At 40.8% G+C, this 22,985-nt stretch overlaps 1 protein-coding gene across 4 annotated transcripts in view; it reads left to right on the top strand.

Moving 5' to 3' along the window:
- Positions 1–22,985, top strand: part of LOC148029718 (alpha/beta-Hydrolases superfamily protein) — a 118,170-nt gene that overhangs the window by 30,013 nt on the left and 65,172 nt on the right. For 3 of the 4 annotated variants that reach the window (XM_087686033.1, XM_087686030.1, XM_087686031.1), the window contains exons 2-3: positions 14,284–14,376; positions 14,470–14,543. In XM_087686033.1, the coding sequence (XP_087542159.1) occupies positions 14,284–14,376; positions 14,470–14,543 (167 nt within the window). Of the gene's footprint in view, positions 1–13,518; positions 13,716–14,283; positions 14,377–14,469; positions 14,544–22,985 lie in introns of all 4 variants that reach the window. The other variant, XM_087686032.1, reaches the window with a different exon arrangement.

Genomic DNA, 22,985 nt, shown 5'->3' with positions numbered 1-22,985 from the left:
TGAGATTTGGACAGCAGTTCAGCCAACAAAGAGAAGGATTTAGAGCTGAAAACAGGTTTTAAAATAATTCAGCAATGTGTCAACCTATCCTACAGCATATGCTTCAAAATAGGGCAATAATTTCAGATATAATGCTGATCCAAAAGAAGATTTCAAAAGGGCTGAAGGTGCAAATAGGCAATATCCCAATAACAACAGTAACAAGGCACTTCCTAATGATAAATCCAAGGGTCTATGTTACAAATGTGGGAAGAAATGGTCTCTTGAGTGCAAGCAGAAGTGCAAGGGATATATAGCAAAGTCTAATATGCTGAATATTGAAGACTGATGAAGAGGAGACACAAAAAGGATATCTTTTGCAAGTAGAGACAGTTCCTACTTATGATGAGATGCATGAGCATGATGATCAAGACACACAGGAGGAATTAGAGCCGGTTAGTAATTTTCCTTATGATCCAGGTGGTCCATTTGATCCTGGTGGATCAAAGATTGATGATTCTTCTATGTTTACTTGGCAGCCCATGTTATATTCCATATCTCAGGATGCATGGTTGGGTTGTAAAGGTGAAAGTACACTTCGGCTTAAAGGCACTATAAATTCAAAGGTTGCCCATATTCTCATTGATACGGGTAGCACACATAGTTTTATCAATGCCAAATCATTATATGAGCTGAAGTTACTACCTCAAGAGATAGAAGCTCCACTGAAAGTACAAGTAGCTAATGGTGCCCAAGAGTTGAGTAAAGAGATATGCTGGCAGACTCCTATTGAATTATCACAGACTTGCACTATTATGATGGACTTGATTGTCTTAGAAATGGGTCCTATTGATATCATCATTGGCTGCGATTGGCTTAAATAGCTTGGAAAATTTTCTTTGGATCTAAATCAAATGTTCATAGAGTTTACTTAGAATGGGCAGCAAGTAAAACTAAATGGCATGGAGAGAAAGCAAGTGGAAATAATCGATAAGAAGAAGATGAAGGAAATTAATGCTATGTCTTGCATTTTCACACTTCTTCTATCAAAGGCAGATGAAAATCAGCAATCTACTTCACCTAAGAAGCAAGATCCATGTCTATGTAAACTTTTGGAAGAGTTTAAGGATACATTTCAGCCACATACATCATTGCCTCCTTAGCGAGAAGTAGATCATCCTATTGATCTAATGCCTGACACTAAACCCATCAACAAACCTCCTTACAGGTTATCCAAGTATGAGAGAGAAGAAGTAGAGAAACATGTTAAAGACTTGTTGAAAATGGGGTTTATTCAGCCTAGTCAATCACCTTTTGCTTCTCCCGTACTACTTGTCAAAAAGAAAGATGGGTCATTTAGGATGTGTATTGATTATAGAGACTTAAACAAGAGCACCATAAAGAACAGGTATCCAATTCTCCGCATTGATGATTTGTTGGATGAGCTCAAAGATGCAAGAGTTTTCAAAAAGATTGACTTAAGGTCAGGATATTACCAAATCAGGATGAAAGCAGGGGATGAGTACAAGACAACTTTTAGAACAGAAAGAGGTCCCTACCACTTTCTAGTTATGCCATTTGGACTTTCAAATGCACCTGCAACTTTCCAGGCTCTTATGAATAAGATTTTGTAGCCTTTCTTGTATAAACCAGTATTGATGATTTGTTGGATGAGCTCAAAGATGCAAGAGTTTTCACAAAGATTGACTTAAGGTCAGGATATCACCAAATCAGGATGAAAGCAGGGGATGAGTACAAGACAACTTTTAGAACAGAAAGAGGTCTCTACCACTTCCTAGTTATGCCATTTGGACTTTCAAATGCACCTGCAACTTTCCAGGCTCTTATGAACAAGATTTTGTAGCCTTTCTTGTATAAACCAGTCTTGGTATTCTTTGATGACATTCTCATCTATGGCAAGAATAGAGATGAACATCTGAAGCATGTCAGAGAAGTCCTTATTACCCTGAGAAGACACAAGCTCTTTGCAAAAGAAAGCAAGTGTACTTTTATGGTTGATGAAGTAGAATACTTGGGTCATATAGTTGGTGAGAAAGGGATTATGGTTGATCCAAAGAAAGTTCAGTGCATCAAGGATTGGCCTATACCACAGAATTCTATTTCACTACGAGGATTTCTTGGACTATCTTCTTTCTATAGAAGATTCATCAAGAATTATGCCCATGTAGCAGCTCCTCTTATTGATAGATTGAAAAAAGAAGCTTTCTTTTAGGATACTACAACCACTAAGAGTTTCAATGAGCTGAAAAGTCTACTTATTTCAGCAACTATTTTAGTGTGCCCGGACTTTTCCAAGGAGTTCACTATATTTGCTGATGCTAGTGGCAGAGGTATTGGGGCTGTTTTATGCCAAGACCATGGTGTTATTGCTTATGAAAGTAGGAAGTTGGATGATAAAGAAAGAGAGCTCCATGTCTATGAGCAGGAAATGTTAGCCATTCTTCATGCCATCAAGAAGTGGTATCACTACATTTATGGCAGCCATTTTAAGGTGAAGAGCGACCATCGTGTGCTGAAATATGTCCTCTCTTAGCTAAATCTTTCTCCAAACAAAGACGGTGGTTAGCTACACTTCAAGGATATGATTTTGAGATTTCTTATATGGCAGGCAAGGATAATGTAGTGGCTAATGCTTTATCCAGGATGTGGGCATGTTCTGTTTCTAGCATTTCTACCATACATAAGGATTGGATCCAGGACATTCAAGAAGAATATCTTTTAGATAAGCACACTTTCAATATTGTGAAGAAATTACAGCAAGATGATGGATCTGAATTTCCCAATTTCAAATGGCAAAATGGACTTCTTTGGTTTTAAAGGAGAGTATATTTGACCCCTCAGTCATCATTTAGATCTCGAATCTTACAGGAGATGCATTCTTCTCCTTTGGTAGAACATATTGGATTGTTTAAAACCTTTGACAAGATCCATAAATGCTTCTATTGGAAAAGACTTTGGAAAGATGTCAAGGAATATATGATGCAGTGCTTACTATGCCAACAGAATAAAGACTCAAATCTATTGCCTAGTGGTCTACTTCAGCCTTTGCCTATTCCACATGGTAAATGGACTGATATCAGCATGGATTTTATTACAGGACTTCCTACCACTAAGCAGGGCTGGAATAGTATTTTTGTTGTGGTTGATCGTCTTACGAAATCAGCCCACTTCATACCTACTAAAGTCCAATATTTAGCAAACAGGTGGCGGATCAATTCATGGAAGAGATTTTCAGACTTCATGGATTACCTATGAAGATTGTTTTTGATACGGATTCCAAGTTTATGGGGAATTTTTGGAAAAGTCTATTTACTTCCATGGGTACAAAAACTAACTCCAAGTACTGCCTATCATCCACAAATAGATGGTCAAACTGAACGGGTCAATAAATGGTTAGAAATCTACCTCAGACACTTTTGCCATGATACATAGAATGCATGGGATCATTGGATTCATCTTGCGGAGTTCTGTTATAACAATACTCATCATATGAGTATTGGTATGTCACCATTTGAGGCATTATATGGATATAAAGTCCAACTACCTTCAGCATTGTTTCATGATGAAGTGAATCCTCTTGTTAGAGAAGAGTTGGAAAAAATGGAAGCCTTAATGAAGCAGTGCAAATAAAATATCAGGAAGGCATAAGAGACAATGAAATCATATGTGGATGATAAAAGAAGGCATGTGGCTTTTGAAGAAGGAGAATGGGTATGCTTGAAAGTACCTAAATCTTGTTATGCTTCTCTCAAGGGTGGACATAATAAGCTTGCTCATCGTTATTATGGTCCATATCAAATCATTAAGAAAGTTGGGGACCTTGCTTACCAACTTGATTTACCTTCTACCACACGCATTCATAATGTTTTTCATGTGTCTCAACTCAAGAAGTACATTGGACCTAACATACAAGTTCTTGAAGAACTACCTCCTCTTGATGAAGATGGCTTAATTATCTATGAGCCCAAAAGAATTGTTGGCAAGAGAGAGAAGGTTCTAAGGAACCGTATTGTTACGAAATATCTTGTCAAATGGAAGGGATTACCTACGGAAGAATCATCTTGGCAACATGCTACTTATTTGGATTAGTTCCCATGGCTTCTTCAAGAAGATAGTTAGTTCATTGCACAGTGGACAGCTTGCTGTATTAATTTTCTGTCATGAAAATAATTGACCTGCCAACATCAAACTTGGATTTTGATGATATGGATGGATACCTCATGAAGTATACTTCATTTTTATCCCTCAAATGTGACATTTTGCCATTTCAGTCAAACGTTATGGGTCATTTATTATCACTACCCTGTTCAGGACAGCAATCCAGATTTCCATTGTTTTGAGCTTATTTTGGAGATTCTTTTCAATGGAAGATTATCTTCTTCAATGGACAACTTCAACAAAGATATTCAGCATTGGCTTCTCACTTCTTACCACTTACCATTCATTTGTCCTTTCACCCTTTCAAAGTTTTGAGGATAACTTTTTGGGCAAGGATGGATTCTAATAAAGCAATTTTTATGTTGCTTTAATTAGGAAATTAGCCTAGCTTGGATTCGAGTATAAAAGGCAAGAGGGTACCAATGTAAATCATCTTTTAATCATTTTTGTACATTTTCACTTCTTGGAGCTTGAAGGTATTTCCTTTCCCACCATTGTAAGGGGTGAGTTCCTTGCAGCAGCCATTATCAATTGATTCTCAAGCTTACATAGCTTCAACATCTCTTGTAATTCTTGGTTGTAAGACATCTTGAACTAAGAAATGGCAAGCTATGGTTTCTAGCATTTCTTGTTAATTCAGCATTTCTTGTTAGTCCTATGTTAATTTCCATTGAAGTAGCATCCAACTTTACATAGTGGTTATACTAGCAGTTGGAGCAAATGATTCTCGAAAATCAAATCCTTCAACCTGTGAAAATCCTTGTGTAACTAATCTAGCTTTGTACTTTTTTAAGCTGCCATTAACCTTGTACTTTACCTTCTAGATCCACTTGGTGCCAATGATCTTCCTTTTTTCTGGCCAATCTACTAGCTCCTAAGTATCATTCTTTATTATGTTGTCATACTCAGCTTGCATAGCTACTCTCCATGCTGGATTTGCAAGTGTTTCTTCCAAGTCTACTGGCTCCTTTACTTCCCTTATAATCTCAGCCATCAAGGCCATATTGATGATGTGAGCAGAAGCCTTTCTTTGCTCCTCTATTCTTAGTGACCTCCTTGGTCCATTTTCCTTTTCTTTAGTTGTAGTAGGCATAGAATTACTGTGATCATAGAGCTACTTCACCCCTTCGCAATGGTGGCTTTTCCGGTGGTGTGATTGCAAGTTGATGAACTTTTTTCTCATTATCCGAAGATGATACTTCCTCCTCCTTGAGGGTAGGGACAACTCTTGGAATAGGTTTATTGTGGATTACTTCTTCGTTGGATGATAAAGTGGAAGAACTTATATTCTCCTCCTCCACTGTATGTGGATTTTCATTAAACATCACATTGCGGCTTGCTATAATTTTCTTTGCCTCTTGGTCATACAATTTGTAAGCCTTTTGCTCATCACTATAACCCAAGAAGATACATTTTATGCTTTTTGGAGTTAACTTGTTTCTCTTATCCTTCGGAACATGTGCATAACATTCATATCCAAAAGTTCTAAAATCTAAGACAGACGGTTTTTTACCAGAATAGGCCTGATGAGAAGTTTTGCCCTTAAGAGCCTTTGTATAACTCCGATTGAGAATGTAGACTATAGTATTAGCAGCTTTTGTCTAAAATTGGTTAGGCAATCTTGCCTTTAAGCGTGCACCTTGTCATTTTCACAATGGTGCGAGTTTGGTGTTCAACAATGCCATTTTACTGCTGAGGTGTACGAGGCGTCGTCAATTGATGCTTAATCTTGCAAAAGTTTTTGAACTCCTTTGAGTTGAACTCACCAACACCATCTGCTCTAAACTTCTTCATACTTTACCTTGTTTCATTCTCAAGAAGTTTTAGCCATTCTTTGAACTTACCAGAAGCTTGAGTCTTATCATGAAGGAAGTATACCCACATCTTCTTACTGTAGTCGTCGACGATCAACATAAAATAAGAAGATCCTCCCAAGGCTTTTGTAGGCATTTTACTGCATAAGTTAGTATGCACTAGCTCTAGAGAAGCCTTAGCTCTATTCTTGATTTCTTAGGGAAATGCTTTTCTCTCTTGCTTGTTTAGAGATAGGTGAGTAACCATACCCTGCTTATGCATCTCCTTTAACATTGCAAAATCAATGCGACAAAATCTTTCATGTCAAAATACTTATGTCCATACTAGCGGTGGCTATTAGAGCACTTAGCTCATATAGGTTGTTCCTTCTTTCTCCTTTGCCGACAACTTTACCAATACTATGAATAATTTCTGCATCTGTCTTAGTGAATCTCATCTCATGGCCAAGATCAATCATAGAAGCAACTGATAGTAGATTTCTCTTAATCTCTGAAATATACAACACATTTGAAAGATTTTTGAGTTTACCATTTGCAGTAACAAAGGGAATAGTACTTGTGCTCTCAGTAGGGCATTTTGGATTATTCCCAACTGTCATAGTGATGGATTTTTATAGAGGCTTCATAGAACTATATAAACCTTTCTTGTTGGTTATGTGACGGGAGGTGCCACTATCAAATACCCATGAGTTAGTGTTAGATATTTCTTGCACCGAGGAACACACTTTCTCAATGGTCGCTATAAATAACTCCAACTCTACTTCAATCGTATTGCTTTTCTTATTTTTTTTAGTCTTCACGGTGCCATTCTTTTCATTTGTCTTCTTGATACGACAATTTGTAATTGCATGTTCTTTCTTCTTGCAAGAGAAGTACTCTCCTTGAAACTTTTTGTTATCACCCTTCATTTTTTTGTCATTGTTGGTAGAGAAACCACCTTTGCCCTTCGCATTGGTAGAGAATGCAGCATCTTCGTTGCTGCTACCTTCTTGGGCTTTGAGCCTCAACTCCTCCGTTAATAGTGCATAAAATTCCTCAAACATCAAAGCTTGGGGTCTCACTTGAGTGTTTAGGGCAGTTACTGATACATCAAAGTTTGGTGGAAAAATCCGAAGACACCTTCGAGCTCACTCCTCACTAGTCTTTTGTATCTTAGTGCTAGCCATCTGGTCATGCAGATTCTTGATCCAATGATAATGCTTCAGTTGTCTCTCCTTTAGCAAACTTCTTTGCTGCTAGTTGATTCTCCCCAAGTTTTGAATCCTTGTTTGGTTTCACGTTTTGTATTGACTTCTTAGTAAATTCCAAGCCTCTGATGCCTTGGTTGTATGGTGAATTAAGGTCAAAACACTATTAGAACAACTTGTAACTAAGACATACAATGCATTTGCGCTCCTTCGTTTCCAAGCTTGTAAAAGATTTGCATTTAGAGGAATCATAACACTCGAATTTGATGGATCGGGGGTGGGTTGTGGTTCTGGATCAATCCCTTGTACTCTCCTGAAGCTCATTAGAATCAATGAGAGTTGTGATTTTAAATTTCCACAAAGTATAGTTTGTACTATCTAACTTGCCTTTGTCGAAGGTTGGTGGATGAAAGCTTAGTGTTTGAATTGCCAATACAACAGTAGCACCACCTGATGCGCGAGTTTTGTTACTTGATGTAGCAAACGACATTTCTCCTCTTTGCTATTGAAGCCCTTACCTCTCACGTACTCTTCACTCAGAGCCCCCTAGGCTTTATACCATGTAGAAATTACACGGCACATTTGACAGAATCTGAGCAAGGAGTAGAGAACACACAACAAATATGAGAAGAATAGAGATCGCTTTAATTTCAAATGAATTGATACAAAGGTGGCTCCGTCCACTTGTGCGCTTCTACTGTGAAGCTTAGATGGCGATCTAGATGATGGATGATAGGTGAAGAGCTCAAGGGTAGTTGGAAGAACTCTGATTGGGTGAAAGATAGATTAATGATGGCTTTAGAGGGTTTTTCCTTTTATAGCCCGGGAAGGTAGTCTGGTCGGTATGTCCGATCATATTATGAACCTTTTCTAGTTGGCTAGGGAATATTCCCTTTGCTGTCAAACCGGGAGCATTGCCCTCGGACCCTTGTTAGGTGGGCCGCTTGCCCCCCTAAGACCCGCAAGCCAAGGGTTGCTTTTGCAGCCCCTGGACCCCTAAATAGGGGTCCGTGATAACTCCCATATCTTGCAATTGGATGGATTGTGCTTTGAGTTGCTACTAACACAACTACTCTATCTAACCCAAAGGCTAGATCCACAAAGGTCACCTTTTTGCTATCTGGTCACATAGGCCTCATTTGACATACATGTTAGGACCCAACTAATGTCCGTTGTGCTCACACATGGCTTCTCCTCATAATGGGGGTCTTATAACTTTGAGCACCATGGATCATTGGTGGCACCTTACAAGGGTGGGGCATTGATCATATCTAATATTTTTCATTCATGGTTTCTCCTCTTCTGTTAAGTTGTGCATTAGGATTGTAAGTCTTACAGCTCTCGATGATAGGTGAGGAGCATTTTGATCAAATATTAAAAAAAAAAGATCGTTGCTTCTCTATAGTTAATTATAAGGATCCCCGCCCCTCGATCATGGATGCATTGTATGAGACACTTAGCAATGACGGAGGTGGTACCGGTTTGGCAAGGGCTTACTATTCTCCAAAGTTAGATGACTTTCTCTTGTTTGATGGTCTCCTATCTCGGAGGGAATGTCACTGACATGGGGCGATGTAGTGCAAGTTGGAGTGTTGACTTGGATTCAATGGACAAAGTGTTTAGAACGGTGGTTTGTGTCGCAACTCTTCACCAACTAGTAATCAAAGGGCTTGCATAGTTTGGGTGTCCTTACCACCAAGTTCACATCGGGGCTTGGGCGAGAGCACTGACCTACCCTTGCTATTGGTTTGAGTATCCTAACCACGAAGTTTACATCAGGGTTTGGAACATGTTGGGTGAGAGCACTGACCTACCCTTGCTCATGTTTCCCATACCTTCAATCCTTCTCAATGGGATGCCTTGGGCCACCTCGAGTGTTTTTGACCATCTTTTGTATCTATCCCTAACCATGTAGTGGGTCTTCGCATCTCTTTCACCAAGAAGGAACTTGCGGCAATGGTGAAGAAATTAACCATTTCCAAGTTCAATGGCAAGTGAGATTGGAAGCTTGTCTACACGTGGGTGAAGGAGATGTATACAGCCCTTGCCTTGGTATGACAAATAGAGGGATTGTCTCTTTAAGATGGAGTGGCTCTATGGTGGGAGTTGTATCTAAAATCACATGCAATGAGTACTCGAGCCAAGATATGTTTGGCCATTTTTCAACACTTTACTCCAACAGACTACAAATTGCAGCAATAAAAGAATTGGGAGTCCTTTAAGAAGAAACAAGGGGAGGATGTGGACAGTTTCATCACTTGCTTGAATGCTTCACTAAATTCTTATTGATGTTTCTTTCCCTTATCAAGAATGAGATTGTCTCCAAGTTTGTGGAGAGCTTGCAGACCATCATTGTGACTGATGTGGAGGTACAATTGTTAGACGTCACCTCTTGCATGGGTAAGCAAGCTGGGGGGGGGGCATGTAGGGCAGCTGAAACCAACCTCCCTTCTCAAATAGAGCTTTTCTAACCCGATTTAATACTAATTACAGCAAGTAATTAACTCACATAAATTGAAATGCACACTTTACCTCTTTAATCTTGGACAATGGACAACTTATTGGCCCCAAAACCGGTGCCCCTTGAAGTATTTCTTTAACTTTTCTTGCAAATGGATGGAGTATAACCAAGGTCCTCTGGCCTCCTTCGCTAATCGAAGTGCCACTTGCTATCAAAATTGACTAGCAAGCCTCCAAACCGATTTGTCCTTTGGTTTGCTTGGGGATTGGCATTCACCCTGCTCCTTGAAAGACAAATTCAGCCCCAAATTTGATATTGGTTGACTAGCCTCTTGAATCTCCCTGAAATTCCTCAATTTTAAAAGCTAGAATTTAAGTCCTAGGCTCTCAATTCTGAGCAAGCATCTCGAGGTGGTTGTCAAATTCTAATTTTTGCTGTAAATTAGGGTTTATAGCAGAGATTTTCAAATATCTCCACCTTTGATGACTCAAATGATTGGATTTTGTTGAGATAACTTAAGAGGTGGTTGGGGGATGAGAGACAATGTTGTAGAGAGAAATTTCAGAGTTTCATTGCGAGAAATGCTGAAAAATTGTTGCTGCCTTGCCCAAATAGCCATGGAAGCTGTCATCTATAGCTTAGAACCACTAGAAAGATTGTTGCCTCTCGTTGTATACTCTCACCTGCACTAGAAGGATCTTGGGCTGCTGTCACCTACTCCTTGAGGGCTCCAGACAATTGTCACTTGTTGTAGAAATGGTCCCTGGTGGTTGCAAATCACATTAGTAGCATCTCGTTGCTCTCTAACAACCTCTTCCTCTCTCACAATGGTTGGAATAGACTTTCACCAGCCCCTTAAAACCTTTTTTCCATCATCGTGAAATAACTAACTTGCATATTTCACGTGAATCTCACATTTGCATATATGATCAACACTTAAATCAAATGCTAAGCAAAGCATTAAAATTTCATGTTCTCATGATAGTTAAAAATTAAATTATGAAAGTTAATGAATCAATGCTGGAAATGCAAACCAAGCTACCACTTGCGAAAATTATCCATGCAAATTGGACAAGAGCTGTTTGGGGGTTGGTTGAGAGTTAGTCTAGCATTTAGAGGTAGAGGCTGAGGGAGGAAGGAGTTGCTGCTAAATGAGCTTTGAGAGAGGCAACAACTGATCGCACACGCATGATAGGACAAGGGTAGTAGGTTTCCTTCTTTGCCTTGGTGAGAGGTGGTGATAGAAGAAGAGGGCTTGTTAGTTGCATTAGGGTTTTACACCCCCTTTCGAAGCTTTTGGCGCCATCAAATCTATTGTTCAAAAGATACTTCTTTCAATTGATCCTCTCTCATCCTTTGACATTCCCTTAACAATTCTTAGCATATTCCAGCCATTGGTGAAGAGCAATTGAAGAAATAGCTTTTGAAACCCTAATTTGAAGTAACCATTAGGGTTTCCATAGCCACCTTTGAATGTGTGCTCAATTACCAAAGACCTAGGTACTTGCTGTAGTAGCTCAAGGTATTATTTGTAGTTGATTTGAGGGGTAGCCCATTCTCCAATTATGTGGCCTGCATGTGAGATATTGAAGACCCAATGCAAGCTTCAATTTGCTGTACAATCAAGGGGCAAATTGTACCCAAGCAGTGCTGATTACTTATGACAGACATTCATATTGATGATTGAAGGAGATCAGCCTCTATATCTCAGTGTACTTCAACTTATAGCAATTCAAGATAAAGGAATATTGCAAGGGGTGCTGATTGTTGGGGCCAATCAGGTGTCGACTATTCAAGATTAAATAGTAGGGTGCTTATTTCTAGATTAGTGTATTTAATGCTTGCTATAATTCGAGTTAAATCAGATTACGACCACCCTTGCCAAGAAAGAAGCCTGGTTCATCTACAGCCTGTGTTTCAATCTAGTAGTTGTCGCCAGCTTGCCACATCATCATTATTGCCGCTTTGTGCTGTTTATAGCAGTTCTCTACATCCTACCGACAGTTTCCACTGTGTTGCCTTCTATTCAAGCTGTTCAAAACCTGTTTGACATTGATCTAGACTCTATAGATTTGCGTTTGCTGCTGCTGTACACTTTCGGAGGTTGTTTGTTGTGTCTTGGGATCTATACAAAGGATGACACACTCTTCAACTCACTCTCTCTGCCTTGGTCCTAGAGACACGAGTTCAAGGTTCAATATTCATCTTGCGTAGTGTGTTTGCTGCATGAGCATTGTATTTATTCATTATTCTTCATTTATCTTCTGTGGTCATTGCCTTTGAGTTACCCTAACCCTATTAAGTTTTTTTATTAGTTTGTGCTTTGTTGTATGATTTAGTTTGTTATCTATAGACAAGTATTTCTTTACATGAATACTCTATGGTGCCTTCAATAACTCCTCGCTATTGTCCTCCAATCAGATCAAAGACTTGGAATATCCCTTTCCTGGATGGATGCATTTAGAATCACTTTTTTGAGGCCTTCCACTCTCTTTGGCATCTTATAGCCACCTCTATTAGTGGGTTCTCATTTGGAGAGGAGGTCATACTACTCAGCTAGTTATTTCATCAATGGATTTCATCGATATTTAGATGTTTCAATCTTTCATCAGATTTTTAGCTTCTCACCTTCAACCACACCTAGGATCTAAGAGGGAGTGTGTGCAGACATGCTATTTTGTATCTTGTTCCATGTTCACTGCTTGTGAAGCTTAGTTTGAGTCAAACAAGGACATTAGGAGCTCTGTCACATTGTCATAGCCTTTAAGTCTTCCTTGTGTGTCAATTTCCTTCACTACAGACACATCAGATGGGGATTAGCATTTCTAGGCCTTAATCATTTCATTGACTGCTACTCTCAGCCTGTTCACACTGTACAGTCTATTTTGTGGAGTGCATTTCAGATTTTATGCAGGTGGCAGCCTGGGTGGCATCTTGCTCTCATACATCAAGCTCTAGACTGCCATTTATACAACTTTCTTGCGTTATTATCATTGATCAACAAGCTGCATGTATTTGCCTGAGCCAAATCCTCCATTTTGATGCACCAAGATCTAGCAAGTTGGCTGCTTTATGTAAACTTTTCAACAGTGATTTGGTTCTTGCACCAACCACCTATGGATGTCCGTATAATATTTTCCATAATCTCTTATGACATATTGAATGCCCTCAATAAAGTAATGCCATTCAAAGTTTGCATCATTATTTAATTGAAGACGGAGATTTCAATAACATGACGTACTTCCTAGTGAAACAAATCATGTGAAAAATTAAGGGTTAGTAACTAGCAAGCAATGTATACATGTGATAAGGAATCATCCATAGTATCCATGCCGAAGCACAAGCCAAGCCAAAGGGGCACATGATATGATAAGACCATACCATAATCAATCCATAATTTGCAAGAGAACAAATCACAATTTGCAGCATTGAGCAGCTACCATTGATCCGATCGATCCCAATAGTCACTATGCAGTGTGCATATTATGATGATAAGTGTAACCTCACTGAACATCAAACTGTGAATTCCAAAGATCCAAAGCATCAGTATCACACATAAGAGCATTCCATTTAACTCTCTCAGTAGAAAGTGATCAGAAGAGTTATCCAATTGTGAAGCAGCATTATTAAAGTTTCTAGACAAATGGATTATGCACCCTAGGATAAGCAGCCATTTGCACGCACACAGCAGCCCTTTGATGGAAGTTTCGTGGTGCATATACAGCTGCACACTTGCATCTCACCAAAAATAGCACGCACACGCGCGCGAGCGCGCGCACACACACACACACACACACACACAAGTTGGTTAAGAGACACTGCATTTGGTTGATATCAGTTGATACCAGCGTATTTTTGCGACTTTTGATAGGGGAAATGTTTGGCTCAATTTGTGCAGACACAATTATTGAACAATGCACAGGAGCCACTTCAAGCTACTCGAAGTTTTTGTTCTATATATCTTCTGGGAGCAGGAGGGCAAAGTATTGGAACGAATCAATAGCTTCCTGATTTTCTGGCAAAGATCTTTGTGTTCCGTGCCTGCATCTTGGCAAGTGGAGAGACGTTTTTCAAGAAACATATGTTTGTGACAAGGTGATCTGACTGCTGTTAGTTGTAGAAATACTGGATGCCAATGATTGCTCTCAGTCCTTCTATCACCAGCCAATGCAACAAAATTTCCAATCTTTCATTAGATGGCAAGCTTATCAACAAGTTGGGGTATTTGATACTTTTACCCAAAAGGTCCCAATCTGAAAGGTTCTAATTACTGGACTTAGTCACTTGATCATCAGCAAGAAAAACTGAAAACTAGTAACAAGTATTGTCCCTTTGCAATCAACACCTGGTACTGGGATTCAATATGAACTGTCCACCATGCATTTGGAGTGCAGTATCTCAGAAGCCTTGTTGCCTTCTTGTTATATTTAGTTTTCTTTACGATTTAAATTTCTTTTTGTCCATGTAATGAGGGGCTTGAACAAAGATTTGATTAGAACATAGTAACACTAATTGCAATGAAGAGGAAGCAAATGCATGTACTTAGTATGCTCATAACGACTAGACAATTTTTGGGAAGATACTGATTTGAAGGTGATTGTCAAAACCTGAGTCAATCATCCAATAACAGTGTCTGAACACATCAAGTGTCATTGTATGGCAGGACAGCAAAGTGTAAAACTTATTGCACAAAAGTGTCTATGGGGAAAAGCACGTTGAATGACAGACAGACCATGCGAATTGAACAAATGGCAGGGTATGTCCTTTCGCTAAGCTTTCACACTGTTCATAATGTAGAGGTGACTTTGTACATCAATGTCCGAGTATTAATGGTTTGTTCTCGTTTCAGAAACATGGCCGAGATAATAGATCTTCATGCAGAAACTCCATCTTTGCAGATTATTTTTATTCCAGGGAATCCAGGTTCATAGCTGACCCTTGATTTAGCTGTTCAATATGTTCTGGTTTCAAGAATAGCAGCTAATATCTCTCCTCATCACTTCCTCGAATGTTAGATTCTTTGTACTGTAATTCTAGACTGTACCTGGTCCCTATCAAAAAGTTTAGGGATGCTAAAACAATCAGGTGCTACAATCACCATATTGTGTATAACTGAGATGGTTTAACTCCTCTTTTGTGAATGTCTTATTGACCTCATGCACTTAATTTCAAGCATGGTAGTGTTTCTTAAGTTGGAATCTATTATGTGTCAAGCTTTAGAGATAACGTGCGTGCCGAGAATTGGAATTGAGCTCTTTGCTTTTTGTCATCTGTATTCGTTATTGCTAGCCCTACCTCCTCCTCCACCGGCTCTCTCCTCTTACAGGCACAGATGTCTTTACCTGCTGCCTTGCTTGTAGTCTCATGCCCTTCTTGTAGGGTATTGTGCTTCCTCCTTTTCACGTTCATTTATCTCTTCTTCTCCACCCCTCACCTCTTCTCCTCACCCCGCCCCTTCTGACCTGTCCCTTGTCCTTGCAGGAGCCATTGCACCCTGCTCCTCCCCCCTACTCCTTTGAAGCTGTCCTACTTTCTTTCAGGGGCCACCGCACTACCTTTTTCCCTCCCATCTAGCAAACTAAAAAGAAAAAGCCATGAAGGTTGACCTCACCGGTTTGCAAAAAATTTAGGTAGTAGGCTAGTCAGAGCAGCAACCTTTGTGGTAGCTGAGGCCGTAGGGATTCCACTTCATGCACCATCCTAGAGACGAACCTTTATAGTCCAACAAAGGAGATAGATCTTCTTTACTCATTTAGATGCTGGCTCCTCTAGATGCTTTACTAGCAAAGCCAAGGAGGGGTGGCTCTTGTGATGTAGAATTTGGAGTTTTCCAATGTTAAGGTAAGAAAAATTAGATTAAGTACAATCCTCACATATTGGCTAATTTATACAAGGCCAAAAGGTATTGCAATGGAACTTGAGAATTTTCATTAGAATAGATGTCCCAAAATTTCTATAAAAGGGGATCAAGGGACAAGGCCACTTTCATTCCCAAGTATGTGATTCCCATTGTAATTGTGGCTCAGCTGCCAATCACCATCACTCAACCTCATCACTATCTCACGGAATCTCTCACCATCCTTGATGCTGCCACAAGTGTGTGTTCATCATCCCGGCTGTAAAGAAATACTTGTCTATAGATAACAAATACAATCGGATGACAAGGCACAGAGCCGTAAAGAACACAATTAGGGTTAGGATAACTCAGAATATTGAAGGAGACAATGAATGAATGAATGCTGAATATATACTGTGCTCAAAGCAGCAAACACACTATGCAAAGAGAATATTGACCCCTGAACTCCTCTGTCTCTAGGACCAAGGGAGAGAGTATGAGACGGTGAGTGTGTTGTACTCTGATGGATCTCAAAATGCAGCAGGTAGCCTCCGAATGTGATCAGCAGTAGCAAAATGTAGATTTGTAGAGTCAAGATTGGGCTGAATACTTAGTGGTAGCATGGAATGGCAGGTAGCAGGCTGAGAACTGCCAGGGAGATGAAGGCAATTGGTGTAGACAGCAAACACAGCTGTTAGTATGCTTTAGAAGGGCTGGCATCAGCTGTATGCAGCAACCCCAACGTGTAGAGGGTCAAGCTGCAGTAAATGCAAACAGCTGAAGGGTCAAAATGTGGGTAGTGGCTGGGAACGGGTATTTGTAGGCTGGAAATTGCCACGAGCAGCAAATGCAATGCTTGGATGTAGTGTGGGTGCCAATTGAAGGAGGACCTGCAATAACAAGAAGGGGCTGAGTGGTGGGTAGTCTGTCCATTTATAGAGGATTCCCAAATCAGGGTCTAGCTTATAGGACATAGACCCTCTCTAGCAATGCATACTATTTAATGAAACATTGGTTAATTTGAGTTTTGAGACTATAATCAAGAGCTAATCAGTTTAGAATGTATTTTTAAACTCAACACCCCCTCTTAGGCCCAAAACTGGAACTGCGACGAGACGGTCAAGATAGCTCCATCCTATTTTTTATTCCCAAGCATTCCACTCCAAAGCAGCTAGGGCATCAGGTAAAGGGTGTCCACTGCCCAGTGACCTACCGAGACTACAAAGGCAATGGTTATCTTACCAAGGAGGTGATGGTTATCTTACCAAGGGAGACCAAAGGGTCACTCGAGTTAGGCCAAGGCATCAGACAAAGGGTGCTTGTCAGCTACCCAGTGGCCTACTAGAGCCTGCAAAGGTGGATGGAGCCACTTTGAACCTTTTTTTTTTCGTTTGTTTATTTGTTTTTTTTTTGGTGGTTTTGTTTTGAGTAATGGTTTGTGTCCTATTAAGCAACTGTGCCTTGGGAGAGAATGATAACGGATGGTCAGATCCAACACATCACAAAAGAGACAAGGTAACCCGACCACTTGTGGGTGTTGATGAAGAAGAAAAATATGGGGGGTTGTGTGTAGAAGTTGGTAAGAGAGATTGCCTAGGGAGACTGCCATGTGGTGTGTTGTGAATATGTGAATCCAGAGCTGACCACTCTCTGACTGAAAAGAGATAAATGTGCATAGATGCATGTTTACAAGAACAGAATGCCAATACATGGGGTAATGCAAAGGGCAAAGCAAAACATCATACTCATGCAAAATGCTATGCAACTATGTCACTTGGACAATACCCTTGCAAGGGAATTGTTCACTTTCCCAAGCGCCCTTTTACAATCATAGTCATCGTGATGATGTGGATGTATGAGAATAACAATGTCTATGAAGCAAATTGCAATCAAAATCTTGTCATCACCAAGAGTAGAAGACTGCCCTCTCTCAGTGTTGAATGGTGGAAGGACAAGTAAGAATTCTCTCTCCCCAAGATGTCGATGAGACAGATATCAATGGGAAAAAGAGAAGCACCCAAAGAAGAAGAGTGAATTGCATGTTCAGTTGAAAACTTGTGAAATGAATGGTCTTCAAGGTTGTCTCAAATGAGGCAAGAACTCCGTCTCAAGAGAAGAGGACTCCTTGCTAGTCTAGAGTGGGAAGTCGCTTCCATGAAGGGCAACCAAGAAGTGTTGGGCGATCCAAGTCTTTGATTTGATCAATTGGTAAGTCTTGTAAGGGTTAGTACCAACCTGCTAAAGAGAAGTTAGGAGTAAAAATATCACATAAGACCATAAATTGCGCGTACCTTAACTTCAATGAAAAGTGCTTGTGAGTGCAAGGCGGGAGAGTTTTGGAATCATTCCATTACCAAATGGTAGATACACTAAAGATGTAGGAAAGTAGAGGAGAAATGTGTAATAGAGGAGAGAAGCTCTTTGCCTTGCAAAAATCATTAGATATGTAGGTGGGAGGTGGGATTGGTCTATGGTTAGTGTCACCAACATTTGAACTAGTAGAAGGCTCCACGATCCAATGGATTGAAGGATCTTTAAAGAAAGTTAGCTCAATTGCTTCTAGTCGTGCACACAATGGAGAGGGCAACTTTGAAATAGATGGGGACTTAACAAGTCTATCTTGAAGGGAGACAAGGAGTGCCTGAGGACCAAAGTTCAAAATAGTGGCATTGGTAAACGAATCAGATAACCCCTTAGGTGAAGCGGGAGTAGATGGACTTGCTGTCATGTGATTGTGAGCAGTGGATCTACCTTGCTGAGGTGGAGATTGAGCCCCTCTCAGCTATGGAGGTGGGGCTGAAGGGCCCTTGATTGATGTACTCTAGTTCCTAGATGGGGAGGAGGGTCGTGAGCCTTGAGCGGACTGCCCTTGGACTTTGAGCAACATTCATAATCAAAATGGCCGGCCTTTTGGTGATCTTGGCAGTGTGTATTCTTTCCGGGGACATTTTGTTAACCTGGTTTCAATCCTAGAGGGGAGTGACTTTCCTTCTCACTACTTGACTCAGTCTTGGTGTTGTTCTTTCCACCATCGTACATCACCTTTTGAGAAGTCAAAGCGCCCTCTAAATATTGGGTTCTCTTATGAAATTGATCAAGTAGACAAGCGTAATGCAATAGTTGACACTTAAATTCATATAAGGTGGGTAATGGGGCTATGAGATGACTTATTGAATGAAGTTGAAATATTTTTGTGGCAATTTATCCATGAACAAAGTGACTTGATCATTAGTTGACTTGGGTAAGCTATTGTTAGCAAACTTAGCGAGAGCAACCAGTGATACTCAGTTAACTTGCTAGTTAAATCATCCCTCTCAGCGATTGTGAACTCTTTGATCTCATGGTCAAGGTTGATATGTTGGGTATGATTGCAAGGTGCATAGCTGTTGACAAGATGTGGCCAATGCTCACATGCAAGGTCAAAGTGTTGTAATTGGGTGTGAAATTCAGGCATAAAACCTTGCATAAGCTTCACTATAGCTATGGCATTTTTGCTCTTCCAAGAGTGAACTATGTCATATGAGAACCAACGGGGGATCTACCTTCTTGAATGGTGTCCTTGAGGAGGAGATTTATGTTTCATAGCCTCTAGGTTTTCTTGTGCCATGGAACGTATGGCTTGAAGTAGGCTCGTAGAGTTCGGTACCAGAGGATTGATTGATTCTTTCTACAGAGTGGCTTCCATTGATTGACTCATGACCCCAACCTTTATTACTAGGTTGAGCATGATAGGTGTGTTTTGCTCATCTTGTATGTGGATGATCTTATCATCATAGGGAGCTATACTTAGGAGGTTGATTAGACTTGGGAAATTTTGAGATAGGAGTTTGACATGATGGATCTTGGGATCATACACTTCTTCCTTGGACTGCCCTTGAACAAGTTTCCACAAGCCCTGCAAATCTAGGACATGCCTCATCAAATTAGATCAAGCGGTAAAGTTAGACCTATCAAATGAGTCTTATCCATAAATGCATACTTGGCTGATGCAGATGGATGGATGGCTTGAGGGGGGATAGGTGGGTGGCATATGATAGGAGGGTAGCTAGTTGCTACATGAGGCATCAAACTGCCTAGCATGGTGACTCTAGATGTGTGCCCTAAAGGAGGTGATTGACTTGTGGATGGTTCACATGGCGAAAAAGATATAGAATGGCCCACTAGATATTGTCGTATTGGCAAACTATGCGGTCATGCATTTATATTCCCATGGAGAATAAATCCCCACCACCAGTCTACCTACCACTACTTGGATGTGCAAAAGCAAAGGATCTAAAGCATAAGATGTTCCTACGTTTGAGGATCCCTGGAGTGTGGTGTGTGGTTGGACTGGTGGAATGGTGAATGGTGATGTGGAAAATAATGTAAATATAGATGTGGGTGCAATGGAAGAGAAGGGTGGGATGTGTGGGAGTGGAAATTGCGGTGAAGATGTAGAAGTGAATGGAAACTCATCTTTGAAAAAATTGAAAATTAGATGTAAATGGAGAAGAATGATTTGGGCATTGAAATGATGATGATGATGCCCTTACTTTAGATTGACAATGAGAAGCAAAATTCGAAGAAGGAAAATTTGAGTTTTTCTCATATGCACCTCTTTGTGTACTTACATATAGAAATTGGTTCTATTTGAGACTTATGCCATAGTAAACTGAAATTGATCTTGTTCATGAATCATAACCTGGTCCAGAATCTTGCATGGATGTAGAAGTAACAAAAGAAGGGTAGAAGTAGAAACTTGTGTATCTTGCACTAGAGTAGATACTAGATGTATTAGGTTGGAAGAAAGAAACATACTCTTGATCTCTTTCACCAAAAGGGGGGCCCATCCCTAATGGTGACTCTGACGATCTTGCAATATCTTTAGATTTATGGGAAACATCCAAAGGAAAAAGATCATGTTTACCTTCAATGGCTTCTTGGGATTGTGAGATACATGAGAGTCAAGTTGTACTCAATTTGTGAAATCTCAAAGGGTGTATAAACACCAGGATAGTTAGATGTCTCTCCGCGAGTGTTGGTATCTTGTTGATCAAGTTGTGAAGCCCACTTTTGCTCAGGTTTCAGCATAGGAGGTTTTGGAGATTGAATTGATGAAGTAGTGTTTAAACTCATCTTCCCTTTGTGAACCTGTTTCTGATGACAAGCTTTTTGATCAAGGACCTAGGTTTCTTTATGTTGGGTTTCACTCACGCCTACGCTTAGAGAGGAGTGTTGATGATCACTAGGACATTGGGGCACTTTTTACTCTCGGCACGAGAGGTTTTTTCCCCTAGACTTATTCTCTCCTTTCGTATGTGCTTATGTTACACACTTATGGGCACTTATCATGTTCGGGTGTGAACACCCCCTACAACCCTAAGGTTTAAGGGTTGTACTTTGTACTTTCAGGTTACACTCTTTCAGTCTATTGCATTGGGTGTCGTGCTTCACTCTCCACACTGTCTACTGCACTCTTAGCTGAGGTTCGATCGTCTTAGTCTCTCACATTTAGTATCAGAGCTAAGTTCAGCTCAGTTAAGCTCTGCTCAGCCTCCAGGAGTCCCTGCTCAGTCCAGCTCTGCCTCTGGTGGAAGACCGGAAGTGCCCCCCTGTAGTAGCTTGTCAGCAGTGCCTCCTGTCGCCATTGCCTAGTAGGTTCGCCACCTGCACCGCCAGGTCCATCACAGTAGCGCCTTGTCCAGCTCGTAGCTCCAGTGTTGCCTGTGTGCCAGCATCCATCAGCCGCGAGCTGCTTGCGCATGCGCCAGCTACGCCTGACTGCTCCGTCTCTTGCAGTTGCTGCTCCTGCTGTGTGCCGCCCTCTGACTTGTTGCTTGCGCTTGTGCTAGTGCCCATGACTCCCACTAGTCTGCTTGGGAAAGTGCCACCCGTCCGCCTGTGAAAATGCTGCTTGCGTCTGCTGAGCGCTGCCTGAACGCTAGTAGTTCACCTCCAGCCTGCCATCTCCGCCCAACTGCTTCCAGCCCTGTGCCTGTGTGCACTGCCTCCAGCATAGCCCATGCCCTATGCCACGGCCGGCTCTAGTGCCGCCTGACGCCCTGCTCTGTGGCCACCAGCTCGACTGGCCCATTGCTGTAAATTTTTTAAATAAAAAAAATTACTATTATTTTATTCTAGATTCATTTCTGGACAAGGGTTGGCACAGAAATCAGAATATGTGTCTGGGACACGATTGATGCAAATTTCTTGGCAAATAAGTCAAGGTTTTGGGGCTTTTAATCTTTCTGGAGACATTGGTACATATTCTGCAGTTTCAGTCAGAGATAGACTGTTTTTGACAATTTTGGGGCAAGGAATTTTGGGGTTTTTGCTCATATAGTGCTGCTGAGCATTGAATGCACATTGGATTGCGTGCATTACAATACCTAAGTGCACTAATTGCAGCAAGCTATTTGCTCTAATTTCTGGAAATTTTGGAGATTTTCAGGTTGGTCCAGCTTGGACATTGCTCTTTTGCCTTCTTTTGGTATTGATTATCATGGCAAATCAGGGAGGAGATGTATTTACCTATGTATCCAAGGAGGATAGATTGGATGGTAACAACTACTCACTTTGGTCCTTCATGATGAAGAATGTGCTGGTTGCGAAAAATCTTTGGGACTATGTCAGTGGAGAAGAAGTCAAGCCTGAAGTTGTGGCTCCTGCTACTCCTCCTCTAGGAGGACGTGGACAATAGGCACTTCAACCTGTTCAGTCTACTCCACTTCAGCCACTTCCCCAAAGATCAACAGCTTAAAAAGCATGGGATACATGGGATGCACAGGCTTTGCCACTGATTGCATTGGCAGTTCAAGGGTCCATCATCCCTCACATTCGGTCTGCACAATAGCTTTCCACAAGAATGTGAATCGCTTTTGGGATTAAGATCAGTTACATCCAATTTGCGAGGAGAAAGAATTTAACTGGCAATGTGATCAAGGTTTTGAGTGTGAGGGAGAGGGTGTGAATGGGGTTTAAGCTGAACTAGATTGAGAAGTGAGTAAGCGTGAAAGAGGCTTGAATGAAAGGCTCAATTAGATAAGGCTTTATCGTAGCTTAGGTAAAGAAAAGCTTTTAATCTTCACATGAGCTGAAAGGCGTGAACCTGGCAGCATAAATTTCTGTGTCTCTTGGTATGAACTTATTGTCCTTGATCCATGCAGGGGCATCCTCTTGGCAGTAGGTGATGGATTTGTGGAGGCTACATAAGCTCTCTTTCTTTCTTCTTGTATCTGTGTGACAAAAATAGAAGCACACCCCTTGCTTAGCACCTTCAATATGAGCTTCGAATCAAGCTTCTTGATTGAACTAGAAATTGCCACATGTAGATTGGGAGATGTAAGAGAAGAAATGGTTTGATGAGTTGAGTAGAGAAGATGATAAGAGAGGGAATGGTTGAGAGAATATGCCCACTACCTACCTAGCTTAGCCGGCTTTGATACCATGTTAAGAAACTTGAATCTAGAGCTAGATTGGCTATGGTGGGTGCAAGTCATAAACACGATACATGATTGGAATGAGAGATTGTAATCGAGGTGAATTAGGTT

Source organism: Lygodium microphyllum, chromosome 10 (assembly GCF_053477565.2).
Source record: "Lygodium microphyllum isolate KBCC chromosome 10, Lygodium_microphyllum_v1.1.10, whole genome shotgun sequence".
Classification (NCBI taxonomy): Eukaryota; Viridiplantae; Streptophyta; class Polypodiopsida; order Schizaeales; family Lygodiaceae; genus Lygodium; species Lygodium microphyllum.
Note: the sequence above shows the minus strand (reverse complement) of the source record. Positions and strands in the feature narration are given on the sequence as shown.